This window comes from Labeo rohita, chromosome 15 (genome assembly GCF_022985175.1).
Source record: "Labeo rohita strain BAU-BD-2019 chromosome 15, IGBB_LRoh.1.0, whole genome shotgun sequence".
Classification (NCBI taxonomy): Eukaryota; Metazoa; Chordata; class Actinopteri; order Cypriniformes; family Cyprinidae; genus Labeo; species Labeo rohita.
The window spans coordinates 38,657,194-38,678,505 of record NC_066883.1 but is presented as its reverse complement, the minus strand read 5'-3'; the positions used below and the strand labels follow the sequence as shown (position 1 = coordinate 38,678,505).

The 21,312-nt window shown below is 39.1% G+C and overlaps 2 protein-coding genes across 3 annotated transcripts; both read right to left on the bottom strand.

Moving 5' to 3' along the window:
• Nucleotides 1–2,972: 2,972 nt before the first annotated feature.
• Nucleotides 2,973–9,135, bottom strand: mpzl3 (myelin protein zero-like 3). Of its 2 annotated transcripts, none has more exons than XM_051129690.1 (6): nt 9,077–9,135; nt 6,331–6,500; nt 5,530–5,740; nt 4,516–4,681; nt 4,375–4,438; nt 2,973–3,507 (listed from the first exon to the last, which is right to left on the bottom strand). In XM_051129690.1, coding segments are annotated over exons 1-6 (684 nt in total). In that variant the 5' UTR covers nt 9,078–9,135; the 3' UTR covers nt 2,973–3,435. The 2 variants fall into 2 exon arrangements, with proteins under 2 accessions (XP_050985647.1, XP_050985646.1); XM_051129689.1 differs by lacking the exon at nt 9,077–9,135 and adding an exon at nt 8,773–9,070.
• Nucleotides 9,136–9,589: 454 nt separating this feature from the next.
• On the bottom strand, nt 9,590–14,485 carry LOC127177419 (myelin protein zero-like protein 2). The gene is made up of 4 exons (XM_051129694.1): nt 14,375–14,485; nt 12,318–12,487; nt 12,028–12,238; nt 9,590–11,135 (listed from the first exon to the last, which is right to left on the bottom strand). The coding sequence occupies exons 1-4, from the start codon at nt 14,418–14,420 to the stop codon at nt 10,966–10,968; spliced, it is 597 nt and encodes a 198-aa protein (XP_050985651.1). The 5' UTR covers nt 14,421–14,485; the 3' UTR covers nt 9,590–10,965.
• Nucleotides 14,486–21,312: the final 6,827 nt, after the last annotated feature.

Sequence of the window (21,312 nt, the reverse complement as noted above, 5' to 3'; positions counted from 1 at the left end):
CAAATCAATCAGGAACGTTCATGTGGACGGTTGGACGCGGCTGCACGGACGACGTCGTCTGATTCGCGTCTTCGAATGCCGTTACCACTGCTATAATTCTGCGTGAGATCTCCACGTGCATCTTAGGAGACGTTACGATCATTTAAGGATCTGTTCCACAAACTGATAGAGGTCAGAGGTCACAGGTCAGCATCCTGAATTTAAGGTCCTCTTGGATACAGATTGTTGACGGCACGATCACAGATTTAAACTTGTTTGACTTTCCTGTACTGTGGAACACAAAAGCAGATATTCTGAGAAAAGTCTTAGTGTTTTTTGTCCAAACACTGATAGTCAGTGGGGTCCAGTGTTGTTTGGTTCCCAGCGTCCTTCGTAATATCATTTGTGTTCCACAGAAGAGAGGATGTCATACAGGTTTGGAACGACGTGAGGGCGATGTAAACAGCTACTGAGCAGTCATTAAAGCACAATCTTCTGAAAATCTGCTTTGATTCGTCGTGGATTGTGAAAGTTCTACACAAATGAACATGTCTTCAAGTCACCGTGAATGAAAATGGACATTTTTTTTTTTCAATCCAATAAATTCCCATCGGACAAAATCGAGCCCCGCCCTTTTTATCATTCAAGAAGCCGTTTGGCTTAGATATCCATCAAAATATGGAAGACAAGGGCATCATAACTTGTTTCTTGCTGACTTTAACCTGACAGACTTCACGATGGAGCAAGACAGTGATATATTGTTGAAGACAAACAAGTTCATCAATTAAACAGAAGCCATAAAGTCAACATATCTACTTGATGATGATATGCACATTAATATTATATTACAGCAATAAACAGGACAAATAAAACACTGTGTTAACAGACCTTCATCATTACTGATGGATCTCACAGTGGAACAGAAACAACTTTCAGTAGGAAGTCAGAAACACTGACCACAAAAGTCCAAACCATAATGAACCCAAGACTATCAAATGATCATTAGTCCGCTTCCCATGCTGGAAACGCCAGTTCGATTCCTGCTCGGAGACAGCATGAGAGGAGCAGGTTGCATGCTGCATGCTGAGGCTGATCAGGAGGACACTTCACCAGACTCATGAAAATGGACAGGTTGTGCTTGTTTGTTCAGATGTGAGCTGAAGCTCTTGCACTTTCCTATACGAGAGAAGAGCTGAACATGAGCTCAGATTAGAATACTGCCTCCTATCTTCTCTTTCACATCATTCTCCTCCTCTACAAAGATAACGAGACGTTTAGAACGAGCGGCCAGTCGCTCTACGCCATGATTCACAGACAAACTACTCAACATCCACTTCACGGTCCAACACTCGTTCCCTGTTTGAGACCCACTGCTGAAGAACGACCTGGAAACCTGTCTGGACATCAGGGAAGAGCACAGACCGAGATTTAGGGTTTCAATCTCTTACCAACGGCAGCAGAATCAAACTGAAGAGATTTGTTCCTTTCAGATGCGAGACACAGGAGCTTCAATCCACATCCGAACGGGACGAATCTCCTCAGTTTCCTGTGGTTCCTACATGAGAGAAGAGCACGGATTCGTTTAGGAGAGGAAAAGCTCACGTATCAGTCACAAATCACAAAAAATGCCTTTGCTAATAAACCACAGCGAAAACAAATGATTTTTATAACAGTGAGAAATGACATTTACGCAGAGCTGATTATACAGGCAGCAGCTCGAATGACTTCACAAAGAAAAGTGATTGTGAAATGAACATCCGGAAAGTGTTAAACGTAAACCACACAATAGTGTGTCCTCATGAATATTCATGAGCAGCATGTGCAGATTCCAAACATCCTCTCTTTGACACGTGATGATGATCTTCCTGAAGATCTCTGCACTGTCGGGTGATTCGGGTGTTTGATGGTATTTGTGCTACAGGTGTAACAGTGTCTCTATAATCAGTGCGACGGATCGTGAAAGATTCTTTCCTCTGAGAGTGTGGTGCATTTGCATTTTGCTGATTCGGATCTTGTGTGTGTGTGTGTGTGTGAGAGCGGATACCTTCAGTCTGCATCAGACACCCTAAACGAACTGCACCTCCACCCCCGATCAGGCCGGCAACTGTTGCCAAGGCAACCACACGGAAACGGCATCCTCTGACTCCAGCTGACGGTGAAACTCCATCCATCTCTCCCTCCTAATGTGTGTGTGTGTGTGTGTTCACAGGACCCCACGGACGCCGCTGATGCTCCGTCTCCATGGCAACAGGCCAGAGCGACATCCAGAGCGGATGACTAACACACACACACACACACACTCGTGTGGATGATCAGAGAGGTGCGACTCACACTGGGCTGTAAGATGTTTGTCAAAGCATCAAAAAACCTCCTCAAAATGGTTTCACATGCACTGAAGATCCTGGAGGATCATAATGTTAGTCAGGAAAACAGCTCAAGAAGAATCATAACCAATAATGAACCCATCACATCCATAATGGACACCAGCCAATACAAATAAAACCATTAGCAGCATTCATTTGATCATCCTCATATTTCATCATAAGTCATGTGAATGAAACAAGCAAAAAAAGCACCAATAAAAGATGTGAGTAACATGATGACTATAAGAGGCATCTCAAAACAGATGCAAAACATGTCAGGATAACTGACTCACTTTCCCTCTACACAAAAACTAAGATCACACCTGTGTGTTTAACTTAAATTCCATTTATTAGTTTTGTTCATTTTTTTTAATACTACAGTAATAAGAATGACCTTAAACATTAAACATGAAAGCGTGAAAACAGCTAAACCCTGTTTGGCGAGTTACAAACACCTTAAACGAGCTGCGGTCAGAGCCGTTATAGACAATCAAGCTGCTGTACAGCACATGGAAATTAATGAACACGTCGATCATTTTTCAGCATTAACTGAAAGCTTTCTCGTTAATTAAACAGCTGAAATCAGCAGCGTCACCGTCTGTAATAAAGCCTCCGACGGGAATGGAGAAAATGCCAGAGGAGGCTAATGGAGACAGACTTTCAGATGCTAACGCTGCTCTATAACAGTTACATGACAGACACAAAGATAATGTTCGTAAGTTCATAATGGTAAATTTACATTTCATATTTATCTAAAAAAATACAGGATTTCTACAAAGATCTTCAGAGTAACAACCACAGACATACGCAGGATCTCAGCCAATCAGAGGGCTCAGAATCTCTCCAGAGAGTGATCATGTGACCGTCTGTGACTGTCTGTAGATTCACTGATGTCCAATCAGATCGTCTTCTATCTGGTTGCCGCTCCGCTTTAATAGTCATTTAATTCATAGATTACAGTAACAGTCCATCATTTTCTGTCATAAATATAAAAAATTACTCACTCAAATACAATTGCATCTGGGGTTTAGCAAACTTTATGCATGCAAAACACACACACACACACACACACACACACACAGGAGCTGTTCGTCTAACACTGTGACTCAGCGTAGGTGTTTTCATGTGATTTCTCATGTATGTAGTCATCCTCATATTCAATGTCCTGAAACAAAGCACAGTCACATTTATTTCTAGAATGCTTCATACAGATCGTTTTAAAGCAGCTTCATAGAAATAAAGCGGAAAATAACAGTGGTAACATTGCAAAATTCAGCAATTATGAAATGAATTGAGTTTCAATGGTAATGCAGAGTCATAGAAAAGGAGCAGCGCCAAATGTCCAAAATATAAAACCCAAGTTGGTCCGGTGTGTAGATCCAAATAAACATGGAGCAAGCAAACAACGGTTGTATACCAGACTTATACCTCTTCAAAAAACTTATTAAATGCTGGATCAGAGGTCATAAAAATACATGCAAAAAGTGCAATAAATGTGCAAAGGTGCAAAACGTTTGAGACAAAGCTCTTCCTCAGTGCCACATGGATTGGCGCACACCTGCACCACATTAAATCAGCGTTAACCACGGACATCATAATGCGTGTATGAGCCTGGAACGCAGCTCTACAGAACACAACTTTTTCTCTACAGAGAAACTGTTTTTTAACAATCACAGATCTTTACAAACAGACCTGTTCAAGGCTGTTCATCAGTTGTCTACACATCTGCTGAACCCATCTGTTTGCATTAATATAACTTATTTTTAAAATAATCGTTTAATAGCAGAATTCATGGTGAGAAACTAAATCTCCCATGATGCTGTACTGAAAACGTCCACCACTCAAAGAGCTGCAGCAAAGCATGCTTTAAAAAAACAAACGTGCTAAATGTTGAATCAAGTCAGTTCAATAACAGAATCAGTGTTGCAAAGTTCAATTCAGTTTTAAGCCCAAATAAATTCTCCCAACACACACTATAAACCAACATGTTCATCATCTAAATCTCTCACCCACACCACAGACGGACGTTTACCTTAAAGTAACAGCAGCACAGCGTGTGTTTCTGCTGCTTCTGGGCGCAGAAGTACTCATCATCACTGTGAACAGACGCACAATCATCACTCACATGAATCAACGCTCTGAATCGCTAGTTTCCGGAGCGTCGGTTTCTTACCAAGCGACCACCTCGATGGGAGAGTGATGGGCCGCGGCGGAGCTCTTCTCTGACTCGGACCAACACGGACACAGCATTCGTCCCAGCAGCAGCAGCGTGACGATTCCCGACGGGACCAGAACGAACACCAGCAACACGCCGACATCCGTGAACGTCAACGACAGTCCTGAAGGAAACACAGACGGCACACGCTCAACACGTGAAAACTGAACCAGGAACGCTAGGATTATTCTGAATCTCATGAGGAATGACTGCAGGTCATGCTTCACCCCGTTACAAATAAAAAAAAAAACTTTTTATTGTAGATAGATTAATATTACATCACTTGTGAAGCCAAAAGCTGTTTGAAAAATAAAGTCCACAATAACGCTTCATGCGGTGAAAAAGTCCATCTCCTGTTGTCTCTCACATCAAAATCCAGCCACATATTTGTTCAGAGCTGTTTTGGCTTGTAAACGGTGTTTGGTCTGTGCAGATTTCTCTCCTGATTCAGACCAGACCACTTTTTCACTGGAGGAAGCGTTATTATGGATCATGGACTCAATGTATTTTAATTAAACACGTCTTGATGATGGATTTGTTTCATCTTTTGTCTTTTTGAGATGTGAACTGATGGACTGGAGTGGTGTGGATTACTTGTGGATTATTGTGATGTTTTTATCAGCTGTTTGGACTCCCATTCTGACGGCACCCATTCACTGCAGAGGATCTGTTGGAGAGACACTGATGAAATGACACATTTCTACAAATCTGATAAAGAACCCCATCTACATCTTGGAAGGCCTGAGGGTGAATAACGTTTCATTTTCGTAGCTTTGAAACTATTAAGTTAGAGCGGCTTCACTTTTATAAACAGGAAAATTGTTAGAGCTTAATTCAGTTTAGTTTTAATTTAGTTCACATGTGCTTAATTCTAAAATAGTGTCACAATGCTAAAAGTCTGAATCCAAACAGGCAGATTCAGGGGTGAAACACGACCTGCACGTGTTCATGAGCTCATGAGTGTCTGCTCACTCTTCGGTGTGACCGTGAGGACGGTCTGGGCCGGGTTTCCGTGGACATCAGGAGGGTTGCGTATGGCGCACGTGTACGTGCCGTTATCGGTGAGCGAGGCGTTCAGCAGCTGGAGCGACGCGTCGCCCCGCGACGGGCTGCCGACCCACTTCACACGACCCTTGAAATAATCCTCCTCCGGCAGGTACGCTTTAGACGAGTAGTGAAAGAACTGCAGAGAAACAGAACATGGACTCAAAAACATCAGTTTTTCTTTCATATTCTGCAGACAAACTGTAATGAACATGCGGTGCTGATGAGAGACAGACGATTCACTGGACTGATGTGTGTCAGAACCAGCAAATCACAGACGGTGATGCATTTTCTCTCTAAACACCTACTAAATACTAAACACTGGAATACAAATGAGATAAACTCAGTGAAAGGATCACTGAATGAAATCATATGAATGAACTGATTCTGACAGAACTATTCGCCTCCGTTCGATCGTCTGTAAAGTGGCGTTTACAACACAATGCTCCATTTACACGAGGAGTCCATTGGAAAAAGCAAACTCTCCTGAGAACAGCTGAGCTGATGTTACACTGCCGAAATACATCAGTCGTTTCACCGCACGAGTGTTCATTCACATCACCGTCTGCCGCATCATTCGCAGCTTCATCAACTCACTCCTGACGGATGCTGCGGCCTCACCACAGAACACACATCCCGCTCATGTGACTTCCTGTGGCCCGAGTGACCCCTGACCCCTCAAACTGACCAGTGATTCATCACGAACTCCGAGGCTAAAGATCTACTCACCAGTTTGGCAGGACCGCCGCTCTCGGGTCTGAAGGTCCAGTCAATAGACATGAGGCTGGTGATGGAACTGGAGGAGGTGAAGGAGCAGGACAGGGTGACGGTGGCTCCTTTGATCACGCTGATGTCTGCCGGAGCCTTTACCGAGATACAACACGTGCTCCTCAACAGCACTGACACACACAGAGACATCAGTAAAGATGGGTTCGATGGGTTTAACACTCAATATTAGGACACTCACTTCGCACACCCTTGTTTACACACACTTACTGAGCTCACATGGTGTTTGCACACCAGAGGCATAAAAGAGTATCTGAAAACCATACTTGAGTAAAAGTACAGATACCCTACAGTGAAAATTACTGCACTACACGTCACAAGTCACCAGCTCCAAAACAACTGGAGTACAAGCCTTAGAGGATCTGATTTCAACAGTACTTAAGTATTTTACTTATTCTACACGCCATCGAAAAAAAACCTGCAACATTGTGAAGATCCTGGGGAAAAACCGACAGAAGCGAGGATCGATGTGCAGGTGTTTCATGGAAAAACTAGAAAAAACAATAAACCAAAAACCACAGGGAATAAAGAACAGCACGATGGCAAACACACAACCACGACACTCAACAACTCAGAAAGAACTAAAGAAACACTAGGGCTATATATACACAGAAGGGGTAACAGGCTTAACAAGACACATCTGGGGAGACAAATCAAAGGGAACCAAAGAACAAACAGACTACAAACACCACAGGAGACAGGAAGTGAAATAAAAGTCCGAGACAAGGCACAGAGAACATGTAAGAAAAACAAGAAAGTGAGGAGAGCAACCACGTTAATTTTTTAAACCCAAAATAAAACTGAGCACCACAAAATTGCAAAAAACAAACAAACAAACACAAAACAAACAATATCCTTTAAAAAGGTCTCTTCAGTATAAATAAAATTAAAATAAAAAAAATTAGCAAAATTAAAAGTCAAAGCCTTCTCGCACAGGACGCGCTGGTTTCGGTCTCATTGCCGACTGCGGTCACGTCCTCATCTCAAATATAAAACACCTGCGATTCACAACTATCTGCTAAAGACCTCACATTCACATAAAGTAGTCTTGTTGACTAGTTTGGTTGAGTAAGGGCAAAAAAGATGTAGTACTTCTGCCTGTAGTACGCAGTATCACATCTTTTGTGGCAGAAATAAACTGCTGCAGAAAAAGCCAGGTGCCACGCAAAATGTAGTGGAGTAAAGAACACACACACTCATTCAAAAATGTAGAGTGTGTAAAACTTTCTAATATCTTTGATACTCAGTAAAACTACAAAGTATGCAAAAAGATACTCAAGTACAGTAAATAATTACATTTACACCTCTGTCACACACTGCACACACTCGGTGTTCGCACACTAATTACGCTCATTGCGCACGTGCGGTTGTAAGGTGTGCGTTTTGTTAAAACACTGCTTCTCAGTGTTGCTCATTAGTGTACATTGTTACGTTGTAAATGGTGCAGCAGATGAAGCGGATATATCTGTCATATCTGATGCTCAGTTCCTCTGAACCATAAAAATCATACACTGCAAATTCAACTCTGATAGCATATCAAGCACTAGAGGTGTTAATGAGTGAACAGTTAAGTCTCAGTTCACTAGTCTGACTAGACTCAGTTATGTAACAGGGGTCAGCTGCATAAACACATCCACTAGTCAAGGAATAATTAGTCATACTTTTTGGATTCAAATTTGACCAATCTACATTTTTGTGTCATTCACTAAAAAGTTACTACTCTTACAGAACAAATGCATTACGAGCTTCTAAAGCTAATCTTTATGCATCTGGAAGAACAATGCGCAGAAGCAGAAACACTGATGAACGAACATCCAGTCAATAAAACAGCTTCAGTTTGTGTCAGAGCTTCAGATCGCTGATGATCTCACCGTGACGTCACACACCTGCTCGTGTCTCATCTCCGCTGGAATGCGTGTGTGTAAGAGTCTTTCGATTCATATTGAATCAATAACTAGTGCAACTAAACGAAAGGAAGCATATTCCTGATTCATCTGACTGAAACGTGAAGTCCACACAAACTATTTTTTCATTTAATATTAATTGCTTAAACATAAAGAGAGCAGAGGCTTTAACCCTGTTGTAAAAACAGTCAAATGAAGTGAATGTTCAGTTTTATGCCGCTCGTTATTCCGTTAAGGCGGGAGTTCGGCGGAATGTTGTTACAGTGTTACATGAACATTTCCACACGGCAGATGATTGACAGCTCGCGTCTTTTCACCCAAACAGAAAGCACAACTAACTCAGCGGCTCTCAAATGACATTAACTTACTCGTTTATAGTCTTTCACAAGCAACAAACCCCCTCAAAATCAACCTTTTATCAAAATTGTTCACACTGTTTATTCCGTTTCAAACTGACCGGATAAAGACACACAGAACTCACCGAAACCGACGTAAACACACGATAAAAGTCCTTTAAACGACCTTCTGTTCACATCCATGACAAATACAAAACATATAAGATCACATACGACTTATTAGGAGTGAATATGAGCAGGTATTTGAGCAAATATTAGTCGCGTTTATGTCGCTGGTTTGTATTTGTCCTCCATCTTTGAGTCTTTGATACCTGCGAAACAGGTGGGACAGGAAGTTACGCCACAGACCTCAAATACTGCCCAAAATCACTATGACTAAAAAGAAACACTATGACTGTCTGAAAGCGTCATGAATCCCTCAAAACTCACTGTTAAACACTTTAAGCCGTGTGTGCAAAGAATGTGTCGCTTTTTTATAATCAGTTAAATGTGATATAAACTCAGCGTTTGTCAGATTATATTGATAATCCATCAGTGTTCATTAAATCAACTGAATGCAGCTGTTTGATCTCAGATGACTCAAATCAAAGTATTTCAGAAAGGTTTTCTGAAAGTATCACATATTCTGAGTTATGAGTTGTTGTGATTCTGTTTATTCTGAGATGAAGGTTGGTTTAGATCGTTTCCTGCTAGGGAGAAATGCGTTTTATGAAGAAGACTGAAATCAGATGAACATCTGTTCATTGTAAAAACAAGAGTCGATACATATGTACATATTTATGGTCGATCATGTGACAGCAGCACGTGACAGCAGGCGCGCTCTGAACACTAGAGGGCGCCGATGCGCTGCAGTGACTCCAGCACTGACAGACTGAACAAACCACATCAGTCTGCAGCGCTTCACATTTGAGTCAGAGAAATGAAACGTGGTAAATGTTGTAATTGCGGTGTATTTTTAAGTTTATTTCAGTCACACTCTGTAAATGTAGCGGTTTAAAAGAATCGCAAATAACATGAAGTTACACAATAAAACCTCGTGTGCTTTCACATTCACATGGTCATGTTAAATTTCATCTTCCTAAACAGAACAATGTTTTCTGTTTTCAGTTAAAGTAAAAGAATATCTAAGCTGCATGTTTTATTTTTAGTAATGCTGAACCAGAAAGTGTTGAATGTCCCGTGCTGAACTATTGCAGCTCACAAAATTCAATACACATCTCACCAATCGATATATTTTTATAAATTGTATGTACTAAAAATAAGTTTAAAAAATCACTCTTGAAAGAAATTAGTTTTAAAGGGAAGATGCATTACAGTAAATAGTTTAGAATGTGAATGTGCTTAATTGTCATGAAAATATACTGATATTTAATGCAATATACATATAGTTTCTTTCAGATGAAATGTGATGTAAATGTGTTTTCACACGTCAATCAAACCTGTCAGTCGTTTATAGTGCTGATGTATGAAGGTAATATCACTGTTAATCATTCGACACTTATTGGCTGATGCTGATCATCTTAAAATGGGCAAAATCATCAGATTAACGACTGCAGTGCCTTTCTTCAGTCATATCTGTTCTTCATCATCATCATCATCATGTGCAATAGCAGTGTAAAATGAGGTGAAGAGAGCTACAGGACGGCGAATAGAGACCCTAATAACCATAGCAACCAAGGTCTGCCGGTTACCAGGTAGAGCCTGAAGAGAGAAACACACACCGTTCCTGAAACATTCAGACGTCTTCATTACACACGCAAAACTACAAGATCTGTCCATGTTCTGAAGAGAATGTAAGGTCAGGTTTCTGTGCAGGAGTCGTGATGAGGATTCGTCATCCTAAAACTCAGCGAGTCGGCTTGATCAACAGCAGGACTAATGAGTCTGACTGACAGACGAAGGCACATCAACTCCAAAAAAGGTCTGAAAATCACAGAAACCTGTTTGATTAGTAGCTGCTGGTGCGTTTGCTGACCGTCTTTTTGGATTTGCTGGAGTGTGTGTGTACCTGGTATTTATCACATTATGGGGACCAAATGTCCCTACAAGGTCAACATTTTTATTACTATCCTTGTGGGGACATTTTTTAGGTCCCCATGAGGAAACAGGCTTATAAATCATGCAGAATGAGTTTTTTTGAAAAAGTAAAAGTGTCCACAGTCTCCTGTGAGGGCTAGGTTTCGGTGTAGGGCGATAGAAAATACAGTTTGTACAGTATAAAAACTATTATGTCTATGGAATGTCCCCATAAAACGTGTGTGTGTGTGTGTTTGATCTCCACTGCAAACGCAGTTGTTCCAGGTTCTCCGTCAGTCTCATCACCAGCCCGTCAGGTCCTTCTGCTCCTGTCGGAGGATGGTGTGGTTTGGTTGCGGGTTCCTCCGTCTGCGACAGCGGCGCACAGACACCACGATCATCACCAGCAGGAGAATCAGCAGAACGGCGCCTCCAATGGCCACACAGAGAATCACTAGCTCAGACAGGGAGGCTGGAAGGACACGGAGATCATGTGAACGACTGCACCTCTCAATCATGTTGTGTCTTGTTTTCCAGTGCAAATGTCTAAAGATTATTAAACAAGATACATGTACTGGAGAAGCAAAATGACAGAAAATAAGAAGTCTTGTTTTATGAGAAACTGATCAAAATGACGTGAGTTTATGACTGAAACAAGAACAAACATCTGTCAGTGGGATCAGAAACATCAACTTAATTTATAGAAAAACAAGTTTTCATTCCCCATTGACAGGTATTTGATCTTGTTTTAAGCATAAACTCACTTAAACTCAGAAAGCAATACATCATATATTATATATATACATAAACTCACATGTCCACAAAGTGATTTCCTGGACCATCATAATTTACTACTTCTATGAGTCCGGTTTGGACTTTCTCATGTAAGCGACCTTTGGCTTCAAGTACGAATGAAACGTACACTGAGTGTTTAGTGCTCTGTAATGTTCACATTTCTTTATTTTGGATACAAATAAAATGTCAGGTCATGCACAGAATATCTTTTCTTTTCTTTGAATTTAAATTTTGATTTATTCACACAGGTCCCTCTTTGTGAACACACTTGCCTGAAAAAGTGTGGGGGATGAATTTATGTTTTCTTAAAAGTGGGTGACACAAACTACGCCCATGATGCTTTATGAGTTTAAGACTTTTTGCAATAATTTAAGACCTTTGTAGGCCTTGATTTGTGGAATGGTGAATTAAAAGTTTCAATAAAAATGTCTAAACCTATAAAATTAATCTGAAATCAGGTAAAGCATACGGACACTAGTTAATGGGTTTTTACAGAGATCAACACCTCCCAGCGTCAAATCATTAAAAATGTCAAGCCGTTCTGAAACAGAAGGACCACTGACGCTCACCTGTGCTGACGACCTGCAGCCGCACCTCACCGACGTTACCGTGCACATCCGGCGGGTTCTTCACCTGACAGCTGAACGTCCCGTTGAAAGTAAACGGCACTTTGCGCAGCACTACAGACGCGTCGCGGCCGCTGATGTCTCCGGCCCAATCCACCTTCCTCCTGAAGCGGCCCTCTGTAGGAGGAAACGGCTTCTCCTGATAATAAAACACCTGATCAGAGAGAGAGAGAGAGACGGTCAGAACGAGCCGCAGGAAAACACACCTGTGCGCGCAGCCGAGCACGTCTCACCGTCTCCTGCTGTCCCCCACCGAGCGGTTTGAAGCTCCAGGACACCGTGACGCTCGACACTTGGACCGCATTTGAGCTCTGAAAGGTGCATTTGAGACGCACGTCCGTCCCGTTAACGGCCTTCACATCCCCTGCCGTGAACACACGGATACCGGACACACACCACCAGCCTGCAGACACACATTCACATCATTACCTTTAATCACCCGTCAATTCATTTGATATTTCTCTGTCAGTTGCATTAGTTGTTTTCTCTGCTTTACACTGTTTTGCAGCAATACTACATACTAAATACAATACTAAGTGCACGTGATGCCAGTAAAGCACCTTGAAAATAAAACTAAAAAAGATTCAGTTTAAATCAGCTGTTGTACTAAAGAGGGGCAATTTAGGCTTTATGGTTAAGGTGTATAAATAAGCCAAATTATGTTTCTATTTCAATCTAGTGTTTGCACAGGTTTCTGTGAGTGTTGGTTTAGGGGTCAAAGGTCGGGTTAAACTCAATTAGACACGCCTGAACCTGCTAATCAAGCTCTTAATCGGCATACTAGAAATTTCCCAGTCGACGTGTTGTTGAGGCAAGTTGGAGCTAAACTCTGCAGGACACCGGCCCTCCGGGACCAAGTTTGGGCCCCTGGGTTAGGAGATAGAAAATACCATGAAAAAAACAGTGGGAGTTTCTGAGAAAACCTCACTGATACAGTTAAACAAACGTGTTTTCTTGAAAAAAAACATTTTCTTTTGATGATCTATGAGTTCAACTATACAAACACACGCGGTGAAAGCTCGAAAACTAATCCTGAGTCCCAAAGTGCATTTATTACGACTAAACTGCAGAAATGACTCGCTTGAGCGCATTATTCCTGGAGATAAACAGCGGATGTCATTAAGACTGTAGAATCACACAGCAGAAGAAGGTGGAGTTTGGTCTGTTCACACGAACTTCCTGCAGCAAAACCACTGGAGAAAACAATGGAGCACACATCTCTAAACACACACAAACCCACACACACACACACGTTTGTTTTTGTGAATTGTGGGGACTTTCCATAGACTTCTATAGTTTTTATACTGACCAAACGATATTGTCTGTCCCCTAACCCAACCCTAACCCTAAACCTAGCCCTCACAGAAAACATGTTTGCATCGTTACACTTTCAGATAAACATCATTTACTATTTTTAATAGTTAGTAGACCGCAGGCCGGTCCCCACAATGTCAAAAATTTCAGGTTTTACTATCCTTGTGGGGACATTTGGTCCCCACAATGTAGCAAAAACAAGTACACACACACACACACATTAGTAATTGTGTAAACATCATGGTAATACTTCTTCAGTGATTCAACTAAAACTAAAATATTTCAGAGAAACATTCCATAAATTATGTGGAAATAACTTTTGTATGTTCATGTTTTGAGAGTGTTATTAAAGAGCAGATAACTCTGAGTGAACGTTCTGTGAATGTTACTGGAAGAACATTTGTTCATAACTTTGACAGAACATTCAGAACGTTTTGGAAAGTCGTTGTTAGCTGGAAAACATTTCATTCATGTTGTATATTTGATAAATGTTCAGAGCTCCGATAAACAAGAACAACTTGTTGAATCAAGTTTTTCTGTCTGTGATATCTGAAATGACTGTCGTCTACGCAGTGAAATCACCTGTGCAGGTGAGTGAATGACCGCGCGCGTGCACAGGTAAACCCGTGATGATTGACAGGTGTCAGTCACAATCACAGCAGAGAAGCGGATTATATCTGGAGGATCTGCTGGGATCATTAACCCGCCTCAAGAACACAGGAAAGAGAATTCATCCATAAATCAAAAACAGGAAACATATGAAACAGTCATCCAAACATGAAACAATAGACGCGGACAAAACATTAAAGCGAGAGAGAGAGAGAGAGAGAGAGAGAGAGAGAGAGAGAGAGAGTTAACGCCGCTAGAACGCTCCCCTTACGATCAACGAAACCTAAAACTACAGACGTCTGTATTCTGAATGTGTGTAAATGTTGATCATAATTAAGATGATGATGATGATGATGAACACACTGACCTGAGGCGGCGAGCAGCAGCATTAGATGAGCCCGTTCAACACACATGAGTCCGATCAAACACACACTCACACTCACACACACTCACACACACACACACTCAGCCAGAGCTGATGCCCCTCCACACATGAACGCGCGCTGCGCGCTCCCGTGCCTCAGGAAATACACACCACTAACGGTATTTGGTCACTTACATGTGTGAATGACATTAATATTAGATAACGATTGTATTTATTTATTTTTGGAAAGTGTTTAATCATGGAATACGTGTTTGTGCTTTTTTTTAAACACTTACTGAGATATTCTGGATTAAAATGTTCAGAATATTTAAATTCCTCTGATGATTAAATGCATCAAATTACAAAGTTGTGATTAATATCTTAATGTCATTAATTGTTTTACTGCACTGTATATGTTCACACATTAATGTCTTTTAAAAATCTCTCTGTAACGTTAGTTTATGATTTTGATTCTGAATAACAACATAAGTTGCTGTAAACACTAGAATTATTTGCGTTATGATTATGACAGTAAGTTAAAGTGATATGATAGGAATTACCAGTTTGTAATATCAGCATAACGGGCTGTTCCTGTAGCCGACAGGTGAAATAATGATGAAGGGAGGAGTTATGATGGCGGAGTGAGCGGTAGCGTTTTTTGCAGGCTCGTTATTAAAGTCTTGAAATCGTCCTAAACATTTAATCTCAGACAGAAAAAACCCCCAGCAACTTCACATAAGAACTGCACGAACAACATCTCAGCCCCAGAGAGTTTTGTTTTTTCGAAGCTGACCACCTTTACTCGATTTTTCTTTTTCTTTTCTGCAACGTGAAACGAGATGGCTAACGTTAGCAAAGCGGCTAAAGCTCAACTACTAACAGACCACGACTATAACCTGACGGCCCTACGTGAGGCATGTGAGGAAGAAGAAATAGAGGAAATGGAGGAAGAAAATCGGAAAATGTCTCATAACCACACACCTTTGCCTAGTCCAAATCCCAAGAAAATGAAATCAAAGAATCAAGATGTGGGAAAACAGCCGGGTGAGATAACAAATGAAACCATCTTAGATGCTATTCAAACTTTGATAAAGAGATTTGATGAACAAGATGACAGACTGAAAGCTTTTGAAAGTCGAATGGAAGCTAACACACAAGCAGTGAGAGAAAATAAGGAAGAAATAAGCAAAGTGAAGGAAGAAATGTTAATGTTGAAAAAAGAAAATGCATCACTGAAGCAGATCTGTTTGGAGCAAGCCAGATATAAGAGAAGGTGGGATCTTAGACTGATGGGCCTTCCTGAAAAGACAAAGAGGATACAAGAGAGACTGTGATCGGCATCCTTACAAGAGTGATCCCGGTGTCAGTGGAGAAACTCCGTGAGTCAGTCGACACAGTGCACCGCTTGGGAAAGAAGAACGATGCAGCTACCAACAGGATGCCCAGACCTATAATCATCCAGTTTGCCTTGCGAACTGTCCGTGATGAAGTATGGAGGAGATCAAGAGAGGCAAGAGTGTGCAGAGAGATGAACATTCAGTTCAAGGAGGACTTCTCAAAAGAAGATCGTGAGGCTCGTGCTAAGCTTTGGCCTAAGGTGCAAGAAGCCAGAAGAAACGGAAAAAAGGCCTCCCTAAGAGAAGGATATGCTCTCATTGATGGACGCAGAGTTGACCCCTAATTGTTGTGTAGTAAGCGAATGCTCAGGCACTTTCTGCTTATTCAGAGCAAAAAGTCAGTAACATGGTAAGGTGTATTTAAGTTTACAGAAACAAACTCTCAGGTATTTTATTTAAACATATTCTGTTAGTATGAATCTTACCAGGTGAAAGTTTAATTGATTGGTTTTTTTTGCTATATTTTTGATATGTTACTCAGGACAACATGTTCATTCCTGCAAAAAAAAAAAAAAAAAAAAAAAAAAAAAAAAAAAAAAAAAAAAAAAAAAAAAAAAAAAAAAAACAGTTTAGCGCATTTAGAACAACCATACTTTCTTTTATATCATTGAATGTTAGGGGATTAAATAACATTACTAAGCGTAAAGCCATTTTTTTGTTTTGTAAGGATCAGAAATCGCAATGCATCTTTTTACAGGAGACTCATTCTGTTATGGATAATGAAAAATTTTGGAAAATTCAATGGGGGATTACGCCTTCTTTGCACATGGAACATCACACTCAGCAGGAGTCATGATACTGTTTAATAGATTTCCAGGTAACATAATGGATCATAAAAAAGATACTGAAGGTCACTGGTTAATGGTGGTTGTGGAAACAAATGACAAACGTTATATTTTGATATGCGTGTATGGCTTTAACAACCAAGCAATCAATGTGAAGTTGTATGCAAAATTAAGCCAACTTATAATGGAATGGAAAACAACATATGATTCAGATAAAGTGATATTGGGAGGAGATCATAATATAGCCCCTGATTCATGGCTAGACCGATTACCTCATAGGAACTCTCAACATGTATATAGCGACACTATACTGTCTTTATGTACAACAACGCATTTAATTGATTATTGGAGAGCATTAAATCCAACATCAGTTCAGTTTACATGGTATAACTCTGCAGGAAACGGTCAATGTTCAAGATTAGACTACTGGCTGATTTCATGTGAGTTATGTAGTGATATTTCAGATTGTAAAATATCAGCCTCTCCGCTTACAGACCATTGCATGATTAGTCTAAACTTATTAACGTCAAACAACAATTGAATTCTCCAAATATCTGGAAGTTTAATAATGATTTCTTACAAAATGCTGAATTTTGTGAACAGGTGAAGTCTCTTGTCCCGGAGGTTGAAAAGCTAGACATGAGTGATATCAGTAAATGGGAATGGTTTAAGTTCAAAACAAGACAAATAGCAGTTGACACAGGTAAAAAACTGTCATGTATAAGGAAACAGAAGCAAAAGAATCTAATTGACAAAATCAATCAACTAACAAGTAATGTACACTTATCCTTAGACAACATTACTGAATTAAAGTTATTGCAGTCCCAATTAGATGACATGTACACAACAAAGGCAAATGGAGCTTATGTTCGATCAAGAGCTAGATGGATTGAAAAGGGTGAAAAAAAGTTCAACTTATTTCTTCGGACTTGAAAAACAAAGACAAAGTAAAAAAAAAATAAGTAAACTTATGATAAATGGTATAACAATTGAAGATCAGAAATTAGTCCAAGATGAAATTAGTCTCTTTTATGGTAACATATATAAATCAAAATTTAACAAATTAGACTGTGAATTTTTATTTGAAAAAATTGAGGAAAACATTAAAAAACTGGATGTAGAAGACAAACACATGCTTGAAGAAGAATTAACTATAATAGAAATTGAAACTGCATTAAAAAAAAAATGAAAAACGGTAAATCCCCGGAATAGATGGGTTAACATCTGAATTCCTAAAGCATTTTTGGACAGATATCAAAAAGTTACTATGTAAAGCTTTTTTAGAATGCATTAAGGAAGGATGTTTGTCCCCTACTATGAAGACAGGATTGATAACCTTATTACCAAAACCTCAAAAAGATTTGTTGATGCTGGACAACTGGAGACCAATAACCTTATTATGCAGCGATTATAAACTTCTTGCTTTAGTTTATGCAAATCGCTTAAAGCATGTAATTGGAAAACTTATCGAAGAGTATCAATCAGCTTTTATAAAAGGAAGATATATTCACAATCATATTCGACTGATTCTAGATATGATTGACTACCAATCATTCATTCAATCAGATAGTCTTGTTTTATTCATAGATTTCTTCAAAGCTTTCGACACTGTGGAACATGATTTCATGTTTACGGTGCTCAAAAATTCGGATTTGGAGAAGAGTTCTGCAAAATCATAAAAATGTTTTACAATGATATTTATAGTTACATCTCCCTCAACCCTGGAATGACACCAAAAATCAAGATTTCGCGTGGTATTAGACAAGGTTGTCCTATCTCACCAAAACTATTTATTTTATGTACACAAATGCTAGCATATCTAATCGTAAATCACCTTCAAATTAAAGGAATCACCATTTTCAATTACGAATATCGAATAAGTCAATTTGCAGATGACACAGTAATCTTTTTGAAAGATAAATCTTTAATTCGAAAAGCCCTAGATATAATATCAGTTTTTTCCAAAGCTTCAGGTTTATGTCTAAACTTGAAAAAATGTGAAATACTATGTCTTCATCCATGTGCTGAGACAAATATAGACTCCATACCTGTCAAAACTGAACTAAAATACCTAGGATTAATAATGTCTAAAGATAGAGATAAGAGGGAACAACTAAACATTGAAGAGAAAATAGAGAGTATGAAAAAATCTCTCAATCATTGGCTCATGAGAGACCTCTCTATTCTTGGCAGGATCTTATTAACAAAAGCAGAAGGTTTATCAAAATTAATATATCCTTGTCAATCTCTTTATGTCCCCCCCAAATGATTAAAAAGGTCAATTCAATCATTTTTAATTTCATATGGAAAAATAAGACACACTACCTTAAAAAATCTGTGATGGTTAAAGACTATAAACATGGTGGGCTGAAAGCTGCTGACTTTGAATCCATGATAGGTGTATTAAAGATGAACTGGGTTAAAGCTTATTTGACACAACCAAATTCCATATGGTTCCACATACCAAAATGTATTTTCCAAAATGTTGGTGGATTAGAATTTTTGTTAAGGTGTGACTTTGAAATAACTAAACTACCAATCAAACTGTCCGACTTCCATAAACAAATACTTCTCTACTGGAAAATGATGTTCACTCACAACTTCACACCGCATAGCTCCACCTTGTGGAATAATAGAACCATATTAATTAACAGGAAGACATTATTTAAAAACAGAATGGTATGATAAAAATATTCTATATGTTAAGGACTTGATGGATGAAAATGGCAGTCTGTTGCAGTTTAATTCCTTTGTCGAAAAATTTAATTTAAGATGCTCTTATAAAGAATTTAACCAAATCAGTAGAGCTATTCCACTTCCCTTAAAATTCATGATTAAAAATGTCCTTACAAATCCAAATGTGACTGTTAAACTTCCCGATTTAAAAATTGGTGAATTGAAATTTGGAGAAAGAAAATGTAACAACAAAATACTTGGAAGTGTGTTTAAAGAAAAGCTATTCTATGATATCAAAAAGCCAACGAAAATAAAGATAACAGATAATCAAGTTACATTAACAAAGACTTTTTGTAGCTATCTTAAATGGCCAATTTCACCCAAGGTAAAAGAAATTCAGTTTAAATTAATAAATAATATTTATCCTGCTGCTGAAACCCTAAGGAAAAGGTTCAATTTTGAAGTTAATCCGTGTGTTTTTGTATGACAGAAAACGAAACAATTGAACACCTTTTTTTCTCTTGTTCAGTCACAATGGGGTTTTGGAAGGATGTATATCGATGGTTAAAAATTGGGATCAACAACTCTTTGTTTAACAAATTTCAAGTGATAATATATATGGATGGTCTGTCAAAAAAGGTATCTAAAATGGTGAACATTATTTTCATTATGGGGAAATATCATATACATAAGAATAAGTGGAATAATAGCAAGCCCAACATAAACTGTTTTAAGAATGAAATAAAAAATTATATAGCATCTCTAAAGGTGTTATCGGAAGATAACCAGTCCATAAGTGAGTTATATGAAACAATGTCAGAGTCTCTTGCTCCTTGAGGTTTTTTTTTTTACAGTCCTATGTTCTTAAAAATGCTTGAAGCACTATGTTGTTTTGTCAGCCCCTGTATAATAATTTTATTTATTTATTTATTTATTGTTTTGTTTTATAATTATTTTAATCTATCTTATTTTGTCGATATGGTGTGAGTTGGTACTGTTTTAAATGCGAGCACATGTTTTTTCCTCAAACGAGTTCTTGATGTAAATTTCAGTTCAAGTTTATCTGACATATTGTAAATTGAAAATAAAGCTTTTGAAAAAAAAAAAAAAAAAAAAAAAAAAAAAAAAAGGTGAAATAATGAGACGCGAATGACACCGGAAGTCTCGCACATTCAGGTTACAAATAGCCGCGCTGCTCTTCCGTTAAAAATAAAGAAAGCGGGTAAGTTTGTCACAAACACCAGCAAAGTCTTTTTACCCCAGAGAAAACAGTCCTAAAATATTATAATTTATTTTACCAAAACAACCACACTAACTGTAAAATAACGTTAGCATAATGTTAACATTCACTGTCATTTTTTTCTTTCTTTTTTTTCTTTTCTTGCAATTGGACATTTTCTGACTTGTTTTCTTACTTTTTTCAGAAGAGTAAATAATCGTGAGACGTTTATGAAGGAGGTCGGAGGAGAGAGTGTGGTTCACCACACGGTGGCGCTGCAGACTCACATTCACAGCACTGACTCTCACTGCATTACAATCAGCAAACAATCAACTACTGAAACGAGTTCCTTCCTCCTCCTGCAGTCTCAGGGACAATTGTGCAGTTATTACCTGTGTGTGTGTGTGTGTGTGTGTGTGTGTGTGTGTGTGTTACAATACTGGACTAAATGTGCTGATATAGTTGTGAAGACTAATGTAGATGTGTGTTTGTATATATGGATCATCAGATCAAGTGTTTCTCAAATACTGCTGGATCTTTTCATTAACTTCACTTTATTGTTTTTAATTCTGTATTTGTGACATTGACATCATACTTTTAGTATTTAAATGCTTTTGGGGCAGAGTAGAAATAAAATTCAGTTGTATAATCTCACAGACATATTCATATCACAAACAAACATGATGATTTAATGATCCGAACGATGCCAAGGGCCACTGAACATTTTCGTGTATGTTTCATATATCTGAGTTTAATAAAGTTGTAGAGGGGCCTGAAGAGTTTGTCAGAGCAATGGAGCAGATCTGCAGATAAAACACAGCAGAAGGAGAGAATGAGGGCAATTGAAAGGCGTTTGAGGTTTCC